The sequence below is a fragment of the Anabas testudineus genome, chromosome 17 (assembly GCF_900324465.2).
Source record: "Anabas testudineus chromosome 17, fAnaTes1.2, whole genome shotgun sequence".
Lineage (NCBI taxonomy): Eukaryota > Metazoa > Chordata > Actinopteri > Anabantiformes > Anabantidae > Anabas > Anabas testudineus.
This window is the reverse complement of record NC_046626.1, coordinates 6447650-6468620: the sequence shown is the minus strand read 5'-3', so window position 1 is coordinate 6468620 and position 20971 is coordinate 6447650. Positions and strand designations below refer to the sequence as shown.

The window sequence follows — 20971 nt, the reverse complement described above, 5'->3', positions numbered from 1 at the left end:
ATTACTACACCAGCCTCATTGAATCTCTCTGTAGGTTGCTAAACAGAAACAGATGCACAGCGCAGCAACATGGTGCAGACTTTCAACTACTTTTCAGTTTGTGAACAGATGAAACAAACAACAATATACAGAAAGTTAAATGGTGGAAGTGGCTTTTGAAACCTTTGGACCGAGCCGGGGTGAGCAGTTTCCCTTAGTTTGAGGCTAATGAAGGTTGATCCGTATTTAATATCAGCATACAGGTATAGTAGAACTGTATCGATCTTCTCATGTAACTCTTGGCACAATGTTCAGCACCTCACTGGAACACGGGTGGGGGGGGGGAGCTCACATTTCTTGTGTGCTGAACACTTGACATGTGAAGATTTCCACACGCGAGAGCTTATTTTTCTTGGGAAACTAGAACGAATGAGTGTTTTTCAGGCCTCGCTGTAAACCCACCAGCCCCCACCCCCTCTGGTAGGCTTTGTTTTCATGCGAGGACATTCATCAAACTATGTGAACTTGGAGGATTTCCTGGCCCAGTGGCCTCATTTGTAATGCTGTTTAGGTGACCCCTCGACTCAGAGCGTGCAAACACACACACACACACACACACACACCACGCTGCACGCTTGTTCACCGGGTGAATGAAGCTGTGCAAGGAGGATGTTCAAATATCTAGTCCTCTTTTCCAATTAACCACCCGCTTCAGAGCGAATGCAGTCAGTGAGTCACTGGTCTTGGTGTTTCAGAGGGTCTAGAAAGAATTTCAAGCAACTCCTCTAATAAACCTCACATCCTCTTTATGAGTCATGGTAAATCACACTTAATTGCACTGACAGACGTTATAAAACCTTATCTGCTCATAATGCAGGCTTTTTCAGCGACATCCACATTGTGACCATTTCTGAATGTTTGTGTAATTTTATGATTTCCCTTAAAACTGGAAGTCAGAGGCCCCGACTCGTAAAAAACATAATTCTTTCTGTGTGCAACGTTTTTATGATTACCCTTTACTTCATGTAATGCTGACCCACGGGTCACTCTGAGCCGCACTGAAAACACTTGCTTCAGCAGGGGTAATATTTTACACCCCCCCCCCCACCGGGGTGAAGGTAATCTGATTTTTTTTCATCCACTCGTCATCCCAGCTTCCCCCTCGCTTTTTCATTCCAAGGAAATTGCAAGAATGCCGTGTCAAGTATAACAAATTTGCTTTCAGTATTATGTTTTTGCTGATGAAATCATGGAATTCACAGCAGGAGAGCATATTTGTCATGGTATTTCAATAATTAATGGCTGAAACTCTCCTATTAAATTACAAAAACGTATTCTGTAGGATTCTTAAGTGGGTGAGATGACCTCAGAGTGTTGATTTAGGCTCAGCTTCCAGGGTTGCAGTGGGTTTGACAGCCTCATCAGTGAAACTTAATCGGCACTGTTAACAAAACAGACCTAATGAATCTAATCCCAGGGGCGCACGAATCCAACGTGATTTTTCAGCCTCTGAGAACGTCATCAAATGCCCCAGTGGTTAAAGATATTGATAGCCTGCTGCCCCCTAGAGGTCTCTTTAGAGAAAGCCATCCATTTAAATTTAGCTGACTGGTACTCCTCTCCACAGAGTACCCTGCCTCTCACCCAGTGCGAGCTGGGATTGGGTCCAGCACTCCTGCCACCCTTGGCAGAAAATAGCAGTTAAGATAATGGAAGACACACCAATAACCCAGCAGATGCCACCCTCTCAACGTGAAATGTCTGTTCCAAAGGCACTTCAACATGTAGAAGTCAGAGATAGACATTTGCAATAACAACATTATTTGGAATGTGCAAGAAGAAAAGCATTTAGGCGTGCATGTTTCAGCAAAATCCCACTTTCATATTTATTCAGTCTCCCCCTGGAACCTGTCCGCTACAACTACGGTGCTGTGCTGATGACCACAGAGCAGCTCCAGTAAAATCAACCATGAGATTCTACTGCACTGCCGAGACTTTGGAGTAGAGGTGACTGAATTTTATGAGCGACTCTAAACTGTGGAGTAACCCACCGAGGGAGGTGGAGGCTGGTAAAATTTCACCTTTTTAAATCACATGGGTGAGATCATGGTTTATTGGTTACAGCAGCGTAAATCTAAAGTTCCTCCAGATTGTTTCTTACAATACTTCTTGCTGGTTTTGCTTCACACGTTCATGGTGGCTGCAGCAGTGTTTGTCTCCCTCTACTGTGAGCATCGGTGAAAGTTACGAGAACAACATTTTCGAAAACACTGCTCACCTTGTGCGGGCTGCTTCACCCTTCCTCATGCCATCGGAGTACAGTCACAGATTCACACTCACGCAGTTGGTGTTTCTCATCAGAAACTGGTTTTAACCTCAACCATGAGGAAAGAGGAAACCCCCAGAACCGTTGCCCTGATTTTGAAAGATATGAGGCAAGATGGCAGGCCGATAAAAATAAATCATCTATTTGAGTTTGTGGCACATTTTGGCTGCATCGCTGTTTGTTTGGCCCGTTTCTGTCTCTGGATGTGGGCTGTGTGCAACTGTACAGACCTGTTTCTTTCCACTCATTTGGAAAACATTGAGCAATTCCAGGCAAAAGCATGGCGATAATATGTCTTAATAAAATATGTTTACTCGTGAATAGAAAATGTCTTTGTAAATGACAGTGAAATGAGATTTGCTAATATTCTGGACATTTCTTTTTACGCACCTTGGAGCAGCATCTGCAATTACACAACAACAAAACCACCAGGTCAGTTTAAACTGAGTATATCTTACAGTAAATACACAAAAAGCCTAGATTCCACACAAGCTGTAGCATGTTAGCAGAATTTCCCCAACTTGGGCTATTTCTTATGTTCCTTCCTGTAAGACTGTCACACTCTGCTACACTCTGGCCGTACCTACAGGTATTATTCTTAGGAAATTACTTTTAATAAAAGCTTTTTTTAAAAAAATCCAAATTCAATCTGATTTCTTTGAGAGAGCTGCACCTTGGGCACAATGAAAGGCCCCAACTCAGTCGCAGTCCTTTTGTGTCTCTTTTAGCTTTTGTCTCCTTTTTCAGCTGTTTTATTGTCATTTTGTGTTGTGATTTGTGTATTTGTTGTCCGTTTGAAGCCAATCTGCAATTTTTGTCTAATCTCATGGGCTCCTGAGTCTAGCCTGACTGTTTAGTGAGTCTGGCTCAGAGAGGTCTTTGGCAGCAAACCTTATGTTTTGGGGCATATTTCTACTAAAATAATGAAAAATGTTACACACTGCAGCTTTAAATGTAGAAGAAATTTGAACTGACTTGCTAAATTAGCCAGTTGACTGCTGTGTGACAAAACAAAGAGAAAAAAACTGAAATTGGAATTGAAAAAAATACTGCTACAGTACCAACTGTGGTTGTTTCTTTCATGTTGTGCCATCAAGGTTTAATTCTGATAGCATTAAAATAATTATGATAAATAGATCGTTCATTAGATTGTAGTCAGTGTAATAAACACAACCACGCCATCTCCCACATCTGGAACGCGTAAAATGCGCAAACGGTTAACGCGCTGCGGCTCGATGCGCAGCGCTTCAGCACTGGTGTTACTGAAGCTTCCCCATGTGACACCTGCTGTGAAACTCCCGCCATTGTTTAACCATTCCACAGAGAAGCGTTTCCTCTTTCCAGCAGCATGTTTGGTGCTGCATACCAGCAATACCTCTGTAGTGTGAATGGTGGCAACAGTCGGCAGGGGCGGATGATTTGCTCTTCCAGCGTTTTCATGACTCGTTTTGCGCTTCTGTGGCACGTTTGTCATTAATGATCGTGGAGGGTTCGGGGATAAACGCGCTCTGTTAAACACTTTTCAGGCTTTGTGGCTGTGTGATTTCCTCGCTGGGGGTATAATTCCTCCGTGGAAACAGAAAAAGTGAGGTGACTCCGCACCAGCGCTTCATCCAGAGCCTGGATAAAAGACTGCATGTGGGATGACAGAGGCACTCTTTAAAGATTCGTTTCCAGATCTGAAAGCTGAGCTGGAAAATAAGATTGGCAGGAAAATACCTGAGAGTCTCCTGATGTGCTTTAGGGATGCTGCGGACCGTGAAGACGTTTGGGGGTCTGATGTGGTCGACAGAGGAGACCAGAGCTGTGCTTTGAGCGACAGCATCTCTGCCAAAATCACCCACTTAAAACAAGAGATGGTGAGAAAATGTTCTGATCCGAATTGATTTTTGGGTTTATGAGTGTTTGTAAGTGTGTAAGAGTCACTCTCTGTTTTCTTTTGACTCCTTGTATTCTATTTGAGGATATTACCTGTGCCTCCTTTCATATTGGGACAATGCTTTTTAACAGTCACTGCTCTCACCGTGTATTTTAATGAACTGACAGTGTCCAAACCACACTGTCTCATTCTGAGCAACTTGCTCCCGTTTGTTTTTTCTTTCTGGTGACAGACTCTGTCACCTGTTCCTCCACCACACCTCTCACTCAGCTGGTTTCTGTACTCATTCACCATTTTATACATTCTTACTGGATTCCTCTGCTCATCTTTGCTCCTCCCTAATTCTTCTCAGGTCTCTTGCTTTGCTTTATGTCTTCAGTGTTCATGCTATATAAATACTCATGATATTCTATAATAATCAGAGTCAGTCATGACTAGAGAGGGGCCCCTGACAAAGGATTAACGCTACAGTGAAATCCACACATATCTGTATTATTGCACACCTGCATTACATGTTATCTAAAGCCACATTAATCATGCAGAGGTTGCTGCGTCGAGCTGACGTGAAGATACTGTGCCAGCTGATGACTGTGCACGAGGGTATCGAAGACATGCGTTGGATGATGGAGAATCACGGGGTGTCAACCAGCCGCGGCAGCAGCTTAGCAAGCAGTCTGAGCAGCCTGGTGACTGTGGAGGAGTTTGGGCCCTGCATTTCTCCCTGCAGGTACTTATTCTACTAGTTGTGCAGGAGCCTACTCCTCCTACTCTACATCTAAAATGATCTTTTCCTTTATATCTTGACAAAAAATAATACCATTAATTAAACCAAGGTTGGTTCTTATCACCTGGAACAATTTCATTGCATAAAGGATGGGAGAGGGCGTTATTCAGATAGTTGCAATCTACACCCTCACCGGTAGATGCAATTAAATCTTGCACACTGCACCTTCAAGTCTTTATTTGGATGTAGGGGCCCTTGCTTTACTTCACACATGGTTCAGTAGTTCAATCATTCTACTATTGCTCCCACAGGGAAAGCCCAAGTCCAAGTCCAGTCTGCCTTCAGGATTTGACTGAAACCACTGGGGAGGAATCGGAAGAACAACAACAACAACCACACACTGATGATGGTGATTCAAACAACAAGAGCTATTTTAACGTGCTGAGCCCCAAAGACAGTGAAGCAAGAGCACCTCGTCCTTCCACTGCTAAATTTGGAGTCGTTTTGTCATCACATGCTCAGGCATCCACTAATCCTGCCTGTGGTTTGGAGAAGTCACAAACACAAGACCTGGCAAGTCCATTACAATCCATCAAAACTAATGCCAACACCATCAGAAGGGCTCTGCTAAGATCTAGCAGACTAAGAAAAGAGGTGACAGAAGACACTAGCAGCGTTATCTTCACTAAACCGTCAGGGGAGACGCGGAGAGAGCACCAAGCTCAGGAGAGTTTCAGAGCCTCTCAGAGCAAAACCGTAGAAGACAACAGCACACTAAGTGCACAGGAGGATTTGCTGGACTACGATGCTAAGTGGTGCTGGGTGGCGTCACAAGACGATGTGACATTTTTATGATCTTACATAAGCATAGTCTAGATGGAGTGATGCTGATTGAACTGGGATGTAAAATGCACTTTGACAATTAATGTGTCTCACTACACTGTCTATGCTAGGCTGCTCATTCTGTTATGTCTTTTTTATGCTCTGCAACAGAAAAATGGCATTGAAGTATTAAAGTATTATTGCAATCTTTGAAAGACTATAGAAATTATTTAAAACAAATAGTTTTATACATTACGGATTCGATTTTTATGATCATAGTTGTAATTAGCTGCACTTATTGAAAATAAAGTACAACAATGATCCTCTATGCTTCCTTTAAGTCCAGTCTTGTTGAAATCTTCCAATATTGAGTTTATATGTATTAAAAAAAGTTTTTATTGTTGTTCTTGCTTGTCTCTAAACCATGGTAGCACAGAAGTGTGTGTGCTGCATGAATGTAAAGGATAGTCTGTTGTTATTTCATAGGTACTTATTATTACCAAATCTTTTAATCTGTTTTTCAGTGTCTTTATTATTTGTTTGAGGGCAGTTTAAATAAAAGGATGCAGGGATGTTCTGATAGTTCTTATCACATTCACACTTTCCCACCTGAAAGCTGCCGAGTAAAACCACAGTCTGGCACGTGACCACTGAGCAGCTTCACTGGTGCAGATAGGATTAACCAGTCTTGCCCATACTTTCTGACTTCCCTGGCAATTGCTCCCAGCAGTAAACCCATCACCAAAATGCAAAAGGTCTTAATAAAAGTGGCTCAGAAATATGTCTGTAGAATTATTAAAAAGTACTTTCTGAAAACACTGGGTCCCGTAGTTTTTAGTAAGTGTCACTTAAGCATGAATAAATATTTGTTGAGAAAGACTTGATAAAAGGTTGTTAACAATAACATACAGAACATCACTATTAATTTTTATTTGTTTTTATTTTATTTTATTTGGGATATGAAGGATGGTAAAATAAATCCTACTCATGTCAGTTATTACATGTTGCTCTGGGCCAGCGTTGCCTTCTCTAAGACTTGTATTTTCAAGTTCTCAACACACGCATTGTTCGTTACCTAAAATGTGTACTACAAAATCAATGTGTAAGTATAGCATTTTGTCGAGATATTGTTGTTTATGTGGGTTTAATGCTATGTGCATTATCTCTCTTACACACGGCTCTATATCGACTCGTTATTCTGGTGTGTTCTCACATTTCCGACAGGCCGTAAATGTAGCGCCTGTGGTCCTTAGTGACGTAGCGTATTTACACGGAAATCAGGAAGTTTTGTGCAGAGTGATCAGCAACGACAGATTATCCCAACTTTAGTGCCGAAAACACGATGTAACACTTAAGTTAGTCGGAAAGAAAGCATGGACGTTTGTTTTCTACGCGGTCTGCTTTTCGTTGCCCTGACGGCTTGGACATTAGGAGATGGTAAGGGTTTCTACCTGAAGCCACAAAGTCGGAGATAAATGTTAGCATGTTTGCTAACATGGTTGAAGTTACCTGGATACCAGAGAAACGTACAATATAACTGCACAGTAAAATGATCCCACACTAGACGCTACGTTTATATTTAAATTAGATTATTAAGGATGCATCCTCTGTCAGCCTCTTGTAAAAAAAACCTATCATGCGTGAAGGTTATACTATTCTTCATTACGATATGTTATATGACACTAACTTCACTGCACTTCATGGAATTATTATGTGACCACAAGGGATTTGGAGGAAATCGTGCAAATGTGAATCTGAAGTGCCACTGTTGCATTTTCACGCGGTGAAATCATTGTGCCCCGCAGATGGACAGGTGACGTTCGTGTCAGAGCTCTCGTCCAAACCTGCTCAGAAGTTGTCTAAGTATGCTTGGTATGGCAACGTGAGGCTGCAGAGGTTTCACATACCACAGGACACCGCCATCGCCCGCTGGCTGTTCTCTGTTACCACGGGCCACACCTTCAACTGTGGAGAGCACAACGTCACCATGTAAAAGGAATCATACATTTCTTCATCATACCAGCATTCAGCTCATTGTTTTTAAAGTCTATTTCTGTGGTGATGGGCAGATCAGACTTTCTTTTTCTCTCTTCACAACTTTGTGTGACTTTTTTTGTAGCTTTCTTCACTTCCCTGTTTCTCTTACGTCTCATCTCTCTTTTGCAGACATGTTCGATGGGGTGCCCCTCCAGTTATAAACCCAAAAGGTTTGGTGTTCCCCAATGCGACGCTGTGGAACCCCGGCCTGTCTCTGACGGTGCCGGTAACCGCACACAGCTCCACGACCTTTAACCTCCCCAACCCTGCTCCCGGTGACTGGTACATCGCTGCACACTTGCCTGAAGATGATGGGCGCATAGAGCAGAAGGTATTGTAGATCTGCTTTGTATCTGTTTTGATTTGTGCTTCTCCTGACTCATAACTGTTCCTCACACTTCGATCCGCTCTCATCTGTATGAAAGGTGCAATGCAAACGTTGATGAAAAACATCCATGCACCAATACATCTTCTTTTTTTTGTCTTCCTTTTATCTGTTAGGGCTTTCCATCATGCTCCTTCTTCTTCCAGCCTCAGCTGTCAATTAGGAGAGCAGTGGACAGCCCCATTTTACAGCAGGGCTCAATTCTCCCACAGACTGCCGCCCCCGACAGACCTGCACGCCTTAAGTAAACAATGTTCCTCTATGCATGCATGTATGTATTTCAATTACATGTGGTGGTTTTCGCTGTGCCAACGTATTTGTTTCTGTGTTAGGTTGTATGTTCCAGAGTTTGCCTCTATCCTCTCTGTATTTGTGACTGACTGTTCATCTGGAAAAGGAGCAGAAAGTGGAAACTGTTCGCTGGTCCTCAGGCTCGGCTCCGTCTCTCTACAGCAGGGCCCAGTGACAGCGAACTGCTCAGGAACTAACTGCTCTGTAACTCTCTCTAACCCACCTTGGAACACCTGGTTACTAGTAGCTGTTGAGAGCAGCCAAGAAAACCGTACTGTAACCTTTAGTATCGTCTCCAACTACACAGGTGAACACAGAAACATATAACTTAAATTTAAGATTCACAATTTCTGTTCCGATTCACTAAACATTTTCCCATTCTGCATTTGTGTGTGCACCTTCAGTGGGATGCAAGCCAACAAGTGTAGGCCTTAAAGCAGATGATGACATCAACAGCCTCCGCGGCAACAACAGCCTTACCAACCTAACATCAGCAGCGAACAGCTCTGTGGTTACCGACACACTCACCCTTAGCAACAGATCTGCATCGGTGCTAATGCCATTGCTGCCGTCAGCGTGTGTGTGGAGCATCCCTGTGCTTTATGAGGAGGTGGATGTTCTGTCACTCAGATTCACGCCGGTTAACAGAACCAATGTCAGCGTTACAAATACACACCCTACACTCCTCAGCTACCCCCTGCACACACAAGCCACTGGTGGTACACTCAACCTGCAGCTCTCACTCAACACTGTGAGTAGCACACAATAAGTATACACTTAAACACCTAGAGTCTAGACGCACAGACTTGATGATCCATGCTGTTTAACTTTGATGTGTGTTTGTGATTGTAGACTAATGTAACCCTGGGGAACAGCAGCAATGTGGTGGCCTGTCTGTCTCCCTGGGCCCCAGTCCTCAACCTCAACCACTCTCAATCCTGTCACACAGGTAGCACAGACCTCTAAGGATTTCCTCATATTTAATTATGCTTGATCATCTGGAGATTACGGCTGAATTAACAGTAATATGTGAAATAAAAATTGAATTATTGAAATTCTGAATTATATAGTATTCAGATTTAGAAATCTAAACATTTTATGCGTTAGGTCTGTTACATGAATATTGATCAGATTCTTCTAGTTCAAAGTATGTACCTAAGCAGGAGACCTGTCTTTGCTTTATAAAAAAAAAAAGTGCAAATTCTCACTGTGTGTGTTTATCTGCAGCTTTGTTTGGAGGATATAGTCTCCATGTAAATGCCAGTGTTCCTAAAGCTGTGGTCAGGCTGCCTTTCCCTCAGTCAGCAACATGGTACCTCACCCTGCAGCTCACATGCAACAGGTAAAACATATAAGCATATTGCATCTGTACATTTGCAAATGAGTTCTGTTTCTAAATCATTTCTGCACCTCTGACTCTTTGCCTCTGCATGTCCTCCGTCAATAGATGTTTCTGATATTCACAAATATATACCTAGGATTAGAGAACCCTGATTTCCCCTGGTAGATTTCTCCTGGAGAACAGAGATCTCTCTTATTGAATTTTTACCAGAGTACATGTGCAGGACAGAGGCTGCAGATAGGAAAGTAGGGAAGAACATAGAGTGGCTAGATGAAAGGAGAGAGCATTACGCAAAGAAGTGCATCACTTATAGAACAAGGTCACCCTAAAGTGAGACTCACTCTAAGAACTTTCCCTGAATTATAGAATATATAGTCTATAATATATAGTTTATATTATATGTACAAACAATTAATACATATACAATATATATATATGTGTGTGTGTGTGTGTGTGTGTGTTGCATGTGTATATGTATTGCAAACTAGAATTTGACACAATTTATTTGTTTTGTTTTGTTTTTTTCTGTATTGCCTCTGCAGCAGTGACTGTGGTAATGTATCAGTGGTGTCTGTGGTCCCAGAGGTGTTCATCAGCGCCTGTATAGAGGACTGTGGTACATACGGTGAATGTAGACTACTGAGATCCTACAGCTACCTGTACGCTGCCTGTGTCTGCAAGGCTGGTACGACACAAGCACACACTAATTACCTAGTTATCTGTCTAAAATGGGTCGCCACTGTATTCATTGATGTAATACTGTGTGTTTGCTTTCACTCTTTGTGTCTGCAGGGTGGAGTGGTTGGGGCTGCACTGATAATTCTACTGCTCAGTCATATAGTCATCAGCTGACTGCAACTCTGCTGCTCACAATCAGTAACCTGTCCTTCTTGCCCGCCATCGTAGTGGCCATCAGTCGCTGCTACATCACCGAGGCGTCGGTCTACCTCTTCACAATGTTCTTCTCCACGGTAACTCACGCTCTCAAACACGCACGTATGACCATGGCCATGGGACCAAATAATAATAATGAACTGTTTTACATTTAGCACATTAGTCACCATGAAAACCAGCCTGTGTATGTTAGGAAGCAGAGCACACAGGCAGGAAGAGCTCCATTTACTCACAGTCAGAGTGGTGTGTTAAATTTTGGAGAATTCAGAGTGATCCCACTCTTTCCTTGTACATTTTGTTATTTGCAGTTCTACCATGCGTGTGACCAGCCAGGTGCAGCTGTATTGTGTATTATGGACTACGATACCTTGCAGTACTGCGACTTCCTTGGGTCAGTCTGTTCCTTCTGGGTCACCATCCTGTGCATGGCTCGAATCATGGACACATTCAAATATGTAAGACACAGACTTGTGGCTTTTTTATGATACTCTCATCACATTTTACTGTGATCTGTTCAGTATCACCTTTTTCTTACTACTTTGTGTGCTTGTTTGTGTGTGTGCATGTTTCTATAGACTCTGTTTATGCTCGGGGCTTTGCTCATAGCCATGTCGATGCAACTGGACCGCAAAGGCCTGTGGAACCTGCTAGGCCCCATCCTCTGTGCACTGCTGTTCATGGTCACAGCATGGGTAAGGTGCCACTAAGAGGGTTCTGTTAAGAATCTGTTGCTGATTTCTGTAGACAAAGTGTTGTTTTTTTTACTATGATCTTGCTGTGGCTGAGTTTTTCTGAATCCCTTTTTTTTTTTTTTTACAGGTCTATCGTGGGGCACGGCAGCGACATTGCTACCCGCCTTCTTGGAAACGCTGGGTCTTCTACCTGGTCCCCGGGGCTGTCTGTGCACTCATTGGGGTTTGCTTGTACATTTTTGCTGAAACAGAGGACAACTACTATTACACACACTCGCTATGGCACATCCTGGTGGCCACATGCGTGGTGTTCATGCTGCCACCAAAAGAGAAGAACAGGGAGGCGCTGGGTTGGAGCAGGGGCTGGAGCTGGAGCTGGAGCTGGAGCTGGAGCTGGAGACCCCGGGTTTGTGGGTACACTCTCTGCCAGAGCGGCAAGGATGAACTTTACACTGTCACGTAGTGGGACAAGATATGTTGTAAGGAAGTAAAGGGTATTCGCTGTTAGAGTTCAACAAACATTCACAGAGGGTAAAAAAATACCTTCTGTACACAAGAACAGGGTGTCTGCATGTGTTAGAATTAAATAATGCCGTTAAACGTCCCGCTCTTCATTTGCTAATATGTTGAATAGGGCATTTTTAAAATTAAATAACTGTGAACTGTCTTCAAAATGTTAAATTATCACAAAAACATAAGAAAAAAACAAAACAAGCAAACCTGCAGACACCCTGAAACGCACACAAACACAACATGTAACCCAAATGGAACCTGCTGAAACCTCCAAGGTGGTCCAGTGAAGCAGCTAAAATCTAAACATCAAAACCTTCAGGTAACAGACCACCTGACCTGTGACCTCATGACCGGGAGTTTGTACATATTGTACTTTACTTTACTTGGCTAGGAAATGAATGTTGAAAAAAAAAATACAGTACTGTGCAAAAGTCTTGACTATATATATTAATTTATTTCTCATGTGCTGACATTAGAACTGCTACACGAAACCGCTTTATACCTTCATACCTGAAGTAGAAAGTGGTTTCGTGGCTTCTCTCCTTCCACAAAGACCATTCCTGATCAAACTTCCTCACACTATGGAACAATCAACTCGGCATCCAGATGAAGGGGCGAGATGCTGATCCAGGTCCTCGCTGGTATCATAAAAAAGACATTCCGAGAACTCCCCATATTCCTCTCCAGAGGTCACTCTTTGTCTTCTTAGCCTACAGAAGCTGTTTTTTTTTTTTTTTTTAAACTATAACTGTAATACTAATACTGTTTTTTAATACAGTGTTTATAGTTTCTGGTTGTATTTTAATAGAGACTAAGAAATAAATATAAATATGGTGATAACACAATGAATTGCCAAAACAACAAATCCAACGTTGGCCAAAGACTTTTTCACAGTACTGTGTAACAAATGGCACTTTGTGGAACTCTTTTAAAACTTTATATTCACTCTATCACTCTATAGAGTATAAAAATCTATATTTATAGCTGTTAACACTCCTCATCATGAACCCTCCTGCATTTTCATTTTTCCCCATAGACAAGGCACTTTGACAAACGCTCCCTAGCACTACCAGCTGATGCCAAAGCAAATCATGTGATTCTACATATGAACCGTGCAAACAGTTGGCTTTAGGTGCATTGCTTTGGGATACAGGGTGCCTCCTCATTCCTTTAAACAGCTCTGTGTCTGTACACAGCGGGAGCTTGTGTTGAAACTGTCCCCTATCTTGTCTTGTCCGTCATCTGTTGTGTTTGTCACCTTCACTTTTGCCTTTCCCACTCTACAAATGTACCTGTTGTAGCACTTTTATAACTACAAAGCTGATACCACTATGTAATGTGCATCGCCCATATGTGTGTTAGTGGGCCCATTATGAATGTATATTCACAGTACTGTGTCCAGTGCCTCTTCTGGTTTTGGGAATGAGTGCACCTTATGTGTATGTCTGTCGCCTGCACCTGTAAAGCATTTCAATCTTTGTTTTATTTCGGTGTGATGAAATTCTTATTGTGATTCAGCGCAGGTTGAACTTGAACAAATTCTTGACACGTTATTTTGTGTTATGTCCGTAAGTGTAAATGATCGGGGCACAAAAAGTCATCTTACCACTATAGGATACTTTCATTGTGTGTGAGGGTGAAGAAATGTAATGTTCACTGTTAAATATGATTCCGCTTCCTTGTATTGGGCGATTACTGTCTGTCCGGTAAAAACCTAAACAGCATTTACTCTACCAAAAATAAATATGTCAGACAAAGAGAAATGTTTTAGGTTTTGCTTGTTTAGTGATTCTCTTTGTCTTTTTTTTTTTTTTTTAATGTGGACATAGTTTCACACTGTTTGTCTTTCCTCAGACAGACTCGCATGCACTGAGAGTGGATTAGGGAGTAGAGAGAAGCAGATTATCCTAATCCTCACAAGCGAAGAGAGTGCTTCCGTTTAAACACACATTTCACTCTGTGTGTATGTTTTTTTGCGTGTATTTGCTTGTGCACCCGTATGTAGCTTACATCCATTAGTAAATTTGATTGGGCTCCCAGGTTCTGCAACGCCTGAAGTGCTACATATTACACATCACCCCTAACTGTTCATTGTTGTGCTGCGGTTGGCATGTGAGTAGACTTAAACATGTCTTTGGTGGGCAGATTGAAAAAGGGATTGTAAACATCAAAATAGCAGAGGCTGAGATATCCTGACCTTTAAACCTTAGTATGGGCTTCAAAAACACTGGATCCTACAATTCCCATAATGCAGTTCATCAGTATCAACAGCCTTAGACCTTCCAGGCCGGGTTTTAATTTGCTGGAACATTCTTCTGTACATATTTAACTCTAATATATTTTGTACTTTAGAAACATTGGATCCTTTCATCTGTGCAGCTTCTGCCTCAAATGCTATTTGAGCTCTCACTATTTGGTTGAACGGCATACTGAAGCCAGCAGAGGGAGACAGTCCAGTGGAAGAAACTGCAGCTCCAATAGAACCAGTGAAGAGAAGAAAAGAGGGAAGTAAACAATGAAAGGTTGTTAGAATAATAAGTTCAGACAAAGTAGCAGAGTAGAAATTGGGCAGCAGGCCAGTCTGTTTTGTATTTGTCTCCAAATGACTGCTGAATATAACGCTTAAGACGGCATTATATGGGTTAAACTACTGATCTGTACTGAAAATAAAAGGCTAATCAGCGTTCCACACATACTCACAGTTTTCCACAGCATGCAGAGCACAACACACTGAACACATACACCTGTTGCCGTGACATTTTATTGGGATGAAAACAAGCTCAAGCAAAATGAACTCCAGCATGGGATGAACAAAACAAGCAGTACGATAATGACAGACATGCCAAGGCAAGTTTCTGACTGTATATATATTTTACATATCTGTTCTCTGTGTGCAACCCCTTTATCTAAACCTATTTATGACAGACCGATGGACTGAGGCAGGAAGAAGAACTACTAGGTCTTTGGTCCGAGATGGGATGTGGATGCAGGATGAATATGCTGCAGTCACGGCAGTAACAGTAGCAATAAAATGCTCTGGGTCTGGCTCCGATCATGCTCTGGGAGTAAGATGTAATGCTACAGACATATGCATGAAGCTACGGTGAAATCCTAGCTCTGGTAATGTTGCAGCAGTGGAAACAAAAAGCTCTGGCAGAAGAACTCGGTTTGACAGAACGCAGAGGAGAACTCCTTGGGCGGTTGCTATGGTGACCAACAGAGACAATGCTGTGGAGACGGAGGCGACTGCGTCTGACATGTATGTTTTTTGGCCCCAGCATCAGACATGGGAGCCGGCTGCGGAGTTGGTACCTGCTTGCCCGGGCTGCTTGGCACGTCCCTCTTCTTCCGGTGCCTGGGCGCCGGCCTGAGCTGGCGAGGGGCTAGAGTGCCGCTGGCGTCTCATGAAGGGGAACACACTAGCAGGAATGGGAAGAAGAAATAAAAGGATTAAAGGGAATGAAAGATGAGTAAAATGATGATGAAGTTGTATTGAATATAACTGTCACCTTTTCTTAGTTTCCTGAGGAACAATAGCTTTGGCCAGCAAGTTCTTGTAGAGGTCAGACTTAAGATATCTTGGGTAGGAGTCCTACATACACACATATACGACACTTTAAGAGCTGAAACGAAGATGAGATTCTGCATGAGTGTAACGTGAGATGTGGGTCTGACCTTTTTCATAAGGAAGTAGATGTGCATTTGCGCATCATCCATGACAAAATGATGTGGGTGTTTGATCCCCTCTAATGTCTTATCCATGGTCTTGCTGTCGATGTTGACCCAGCGGGCAGCTCCGGGAGCCAGAAAAGATCTGAATCGCACACAAAGGAAACAGTCGATGGCGCATAGAAAAGTGCACGTTTGCTTGCTTGCGTGTCTGTGTACTTACTTGTAGACCTCGTCCACTTTCTCTACTATCTTGGAATTTTCTCCGTGCCTGATGTCCTCACAGGCCTGCCAGAAACACAGGTTCTCCGCTGAGGGCACAGAGGCAGACAGGGAAACGACGGAGCAAGAAAGAAAAGTGACAACACAATGAGAAGCTTTTTAAACCATTTCATGCATTATCTCTACAAGGATGAACAAACCCCCCCTCCTGCTTATTGTCCCCCTCTTGAGAGCTGTCTTGGACATAATGTACCTCTCTCCTCTCTACCTACAATTCACTCTTTCCATCGTCTCAACTAACCATGGTTAGGAAATTAATCTTGGTTTCCACTACCTCAGTCCTTCCACCTCTCACCACTGGGACTGGAAAATGTGATTAGGGAAGATAATGAAAAATCCTGAATGCTCATAACAGAAAGAAATAAAGTCATTAACACTAACAACTGTGTTATGTTCAGTTATATCACATAGGTGTGAAGCCTGTTAATAATAACTAATGAAGAAATACAGGTTAAAGGTAGGACAATGCTGTGGAATACTATGTCACTGTATGTGTGAATTATTAAATGCATTTTGAATATAATCCCACTGTTCTTTTCTTTACCACTGAACTCTTTTTCCAGGTAGGTCATAAACTCCTGCCTCCCCATGGGGTCACTGAGAAGCTCCATGAAGCTGAAGCTCCAACGCTCCACGCGGAGACGTGTCGGCACAGCCACACTGTTCACAGACATTCACACAAAACAACCCCGACAGGACACACAATACAAAGTACAGTGTTATTGTTCGACTGAAATATCAATTAATATGTTCGTAAATGGAAAGCGGCTCAACTACATGAAGTATATTCTCTCACATTTGTGCATTCATAGTCCAGTGTGCAGTGTCATCAGAGATCCAGGGGTTACTGGGAAGGCAGCCTTGCATAATGGGATCATGGTTCTGGTACTGCTCACTGTACTTCACAAAACTGCACACACACACACACACACACACACAGTATTATTGTATTAGTGCTCCAGATCATAAGAGTTAATGGCCACTAATTCCAACTTGCCTCTGGAAACATCCATTAGTGGCTCTTATAGTGGGAGCACTAAGCCTTATGTGTGCGTGCAAGACGAGATGAAGAGTTTGGTTCAGGGAATGTCATGCCCGTTAAACCTCCCTCGTACCCGCACGCCTGCGTGCACGTGTGTGTGTGTGTGTGTGTGTGTCTGCATGTTCGTGGACATGGAAGTGACACGCACCCTTCTAGGCAGATGGACGACTTTACGCGGTTTCGTCCGAGGGCTTTTCTGCACGTTTCGATCTGTTCCCAAAGACAGAAGGAGCACACGTGCAAATGAACACACACACACACAAAGTGAACTACATGTGCTCGATGTACTTAAAGTGAAGGTTTATTAATTATACATGCTACGATGCTCACCTCTTTTTTGTAGTAGTCGCTGTTCTAGTTCTGTGAAGAGAAACGCGGCGTCATTACAGACTCACTGAATTATACTGCACATTCATGCAGTCACATCAGTAGAAAGCAGTTTCCCTGTGTCCATATGCGTTTATCTATATTAACAAAAGCTTTAAATATTAAACTTTCCTATATTTGAACAAATGAGAAAGGTAATTGCAATATACTATCATTATCTATAGCATAGGGCAGTGGGATCTCTAGGTCACTTACTTTGAAACAATTCCAACACCAAGTAAGATGGAAAGCAATAAAACAAGTAGACAAGGGATAGACAGCAGACGTGTTATCACACTGGATTTGATCGAGCAGGGAGTGTAAAGCAGGAGGTATAGAAATGTGTTGATGTCACTGACCAGCGTAACTCCTGAGCTGTTATTCGGTCTCTCCAGACCCATGTCCAACACATCATGTGCCCCAGGCTGAAAAATACGCACACGCATGCTTACTGTCTGTGTGCATGTGTGTGCGTGTGTGTCTGATGAGAATGAGCATCACATGAGCTACCACTTATCCTTCCTTGAGCTTTCCACTCCGCTAGCTCTGACTTTTCTTTATTTTTCTCCATGCCCTCGTCCCTAATTCATAAGGGCAAGACAAGATGAGTGCTTCCTCCAAACCCTCTTCCTACGCTTCGCCCTCTCCTCTTCCCTGCGGGACTGCTCTGCAATTCCTGTCGTCACTTTTCCTCCTTCCTTTTCTGAATCCCCAATCAATGTCTCCACCTAAGAATCAAATGGACTGCTGCGGTGTTTAGGTGACACATAAAGTAGAACGTGATCATTTTCTCTCTCTCTCTTTTAGTTGCCCCTGTTGACAGCTCAGGCTTTTGCCAGGTTGAATATTTCATGTAGGAGGTAGAATAGCACGTATAATAGCACAATAGATTACAGTACAGTATATATAGTGTATTATAGAACAACACAGCACAGGATAGTAGTATAGTACTATAGAGTAGAGCAGTATTATAACAGCGACGTAACGTACCGGGGGTCTGTTGATGAGCCAGTAGGCCTGCTCCTGACATTCTAGAACAATGCGGTCAGCCTTTCTCCTCTGTTTGGACGCTCTAAACATAAATCACACTGTAAGTTTGTGTGTGTGTGTGCGCATGTGTGTGTTTATCTGAGACTACCTGAGCTGCTCCCTGGCTTGCATCACCACAAAGTCCCAGGTGTGGTTGATCCGCTTGTGCAACAGACTGTATCTCTCCTAAAAAGAAGGAAGGCAGAGGAATAATGGCAAAGGCCTGTTAACACACACTCGTGATTTCATAATTCATAATACACACACACACACACACATTCTCCTCACCTTTTCATATTCCATCAGCTCTCCTTGTTTTCTTATGTTCTTTTTAGCCAAGTAGATAGCTGGTGAGATATAAAAAGGAAAACAAAAATAGCATTCAAAGAAAAACTGATTTGTCAGCTGTCTTACATGGTGTGATCAGCCTTCACGTTATTTTTGTCTTACCATAGTCCAGCTCTGAAGCAGGCCACCGGGTACTAGTCCAGAAATAAGGGGTCTGAGAAAAAGAAGTGATATCTGTTTTAATTTCTGACAGATTGATGGGTCTTAAAGAAAGACAGAATGCTTTATTCTAATACATCAAGGATGCTCATCTGACCTGGAAGCGGTAGGGCGACTCGTCAGGCCTTAACACAAGTGATCTTGGCTCCTTAAGTGGGTAAATATAGCCGTATCTCACCAGCATACCTCCAAGGTGCATCGCTTCTGTTAAACCGGGAAGTAAAGTCTTTAGATAATTGTCAGGGCTATAAACTTAGAGTGGTTTTATTCAAGCTTACTACACTTATTCAAGGCAAAAGTGAGCTCTCAGGTTTGTTCATGAAATTATTTGTGGTGAATGACAATAATAATATGCCAGAATACAGAATTTCTCTAAAACAAATAAAATTAACTGTTCACAAAAAAAAAAAAGCATCAAACACAGACGCTCTGTCAGCAGTTTCTCGCAAATGAAGGCTTTGTTCCCGTGCTAGGATGCTTCATCAATCTTCAACCTCTGCTCATTTATTGAAGAGCCCTTCTTTTATTACTGACAGCAACCAAAAAAAGCTGTGCAGTGCATTTTAATCAGCTCCCTCGCTTGATGTCTGACTCAACTCTTTCCTTCTTTAGTCTGCTCTGAGGCACGAGGGACCAGTGGGCTACTTTCTTTTCCAGCCTCTAATTTAGTTCAGGTATGATAAAGTCTCCTGTGGTGAAAACCTCCACAGGGACGTTAATCAAACCCAGATCATCGAGTGGGTTAATCAAACTCGGATCCTCTGAGGCTCCCCTATTCCTGTTTACTGGAAAGAGCAACCCCCACAGTAGACACACACCACCACCACGGCAGCTTGAGAGAAAACACCATATCCTGGCAACACATTAGTTCCGACACACACAACAAGTCGGCGAGGATCAAGCCAGAGAATCACAGGACGCTGTTGAAAATCCTTCAGCTGCGTCTTACCCTCCTCACAGATATTATTTTTCTGGATCAACCAGTCAATTACATCCCGGCCTGCGCAAAAACAGAGAACACAAAAAAAAGGAGGTCAAACTCAGCAAGGCACACAGTATTCTCCAAAATCCACTGCTGCATTATGAATGACCAGTGGGAAAAAAAAAAAAAAAACACAAGCAGCAATGTGCCCCATCCACACAGATGCTAATGCACACTGACACACACACACGCACCTGTCATGGCGTGTGGAATGACAGTGATAAGGAGCCTCTGGTTTCTCATCTTCATGCCCATGTCAGGGTCCTGCATGGACACAATCACTTTTTCCATCTGTAAAGTGAAGGTACACACACACACACACACACACACACACACACACACACTTGTGAACATGCAGAGCCACACAATAAATAAATACAGTCAAAATACACATGCACAGTGTAAGTCAGAAACTAAGAAAAGCTGTTCAACATCTTAAATCCCTTTCACAACTGTTTCCGCGTTTGATTATATTTCATATTTACGGAACTGTGTCCCATCTGCAGTATAACGTGTCCCGTTACAGAAAACACACCCAAACAAACTGAAGCATGTCATTTTACCTTTCGAAAACATGCCATTTGTTCTCGGTTCCAGCCTCCTTTAGCCATAGTGTTGATTGTCATCTTGCGGGGTGCTCGTTATCCCCTGACGGGACGATGCAAGTGCATGAGCGAAGTGAAGAGCTGTCGGGAGCGCGCAGCAGAGAGCGCTCCGGTGCCCGGCGGGCGCGCTCCTGTGCAGATTATAAAGGATTACAGTGTGCATAAGTGATCTCAAATCTGAAAATGTGGACTGTGAGATATTGGACAAATTGCGACGAGTTCCACACACTCGCGGGGAATCTGGATTAACACAAAAATAACAACATTACGACACCACTTTGAAGTCACTCAGCATACAGTTTCGTCTTGTCTTGCACATTAAAAATGCACATATCTGCAACGAATGCGTCCTTATGTAACAATCTATTAAAACTATAATAAACTTAATAAACTTATAATAAAAATAGTTTTTACTGTCTGTCTGACAGTAAAAACTACTTATAAGTCAACTGTAATAAAAAAAAATTGTTTAATTATAAACAACTGAAGGTGTAAATTAAATATCCACCGTAAAACATTAAACTAAGTTATTTAAACTAGGTGAACTTTTGAGGACAGTGTTTTGTTGACTTTTAGGAAACAGCTCATGCAGTGACTTCACTGAA

At 42.6% G+C, this 20971-nt stretch overlaps 3 protein-coding genes across 3 annotated transcripts; 2 read left to right on the top strand and 1 right to left on the bottom strand.

Annotated features, from left to right (window-relative positions):
• Positions 1 to 2886: 2886 nt before the first annotated feature.
• Positions 2887 to 6302, top strand: LOC113171389. The gene is made up of 4 exons (XM_026373716.1): positions 2887 to 2894; positions 4050 to 4164; positions 4727 to 4911; positions 5220 to 6302. Exons 2-4 carry the CDS (start codon positions 4162 to 4164, stop codon positions 5761 to 5763), a joined length of 732 nt encoding a protein of 243 aa, XP_026229501.1. The 5' UTR covers positions 2887 to 2894; positions 4050 to 4161; the 3' UTR covers positions 5764 to 6302.
• An 801-nt stretch (positions 6303 to 7103) lies between these two features.
• pgap6 (post-glycosylphosphatidylinositol attachment to proteins 6) lies at positions 7104 to 13647 on the top strand. Its single transcript, XM_026375202.1, has 13 exons — positions 7104 to 7167; positions 7536 to 7719; positions 7897 to 8098; positions 8269 to 8396; positions 8485 to 8750; positions 8848 to 9194; positions 9296 to 9392; positions 9671 to 9785; positions 10328 to 10470; positions 10578 to 10756; positions 10988 to 11134; positions 11255 to 11371; positions 11499 to 13647. Exons 1-13 carry the CDS (start codon positions 7104 to 7106, stop codon positions 11832 to 11834), a joined length of 2325 nt encoding a protein of 774 aa, XP_026230987.1. The 3' UTR covers positions 11835 to 13647.
• A 980-nt stretch (positions 13648 to 14627) lies between these two features.
• rgs11 (regulator of G protein signaling 11) lies at positions 14628 to 20492 on the bottom strand. Its single transcript, XM_033326503.1, has 17 exons — positions 20325 to 20492; positions 19956 to 20052; positions 19729 to 19779; positions 18877 to 18983; positions 18723 to 18774; positions 18561 to 18619; positions 18382 to 18458; positions 18234 to 18315; positions 17603 to 17668; positions 17208 to 17231; positions 17026 to 17087; positions 16632 to 16745; positions 16380 to 16495; positions 15777 to 15864; positions 15560 to 15698; positions 15394 to 15476; positions 14628 to 15303 (listed from the first exon to the last, which is right to left on the bottom strand). Exons 1-17 carry the CDS (start codon positions 20385 to 20387, stop codon positions 15165 to 15167), a joined length of 1419 nt encoding a protein of 472 aa, XP_033182394.1. The 5' UTR covers positions 20388 to 20492; the 3' UTR covers positions 14628 to 15164.
• Between the last annotated feature and the right edge of the window lie 479 nt (positions 20493 to 20971).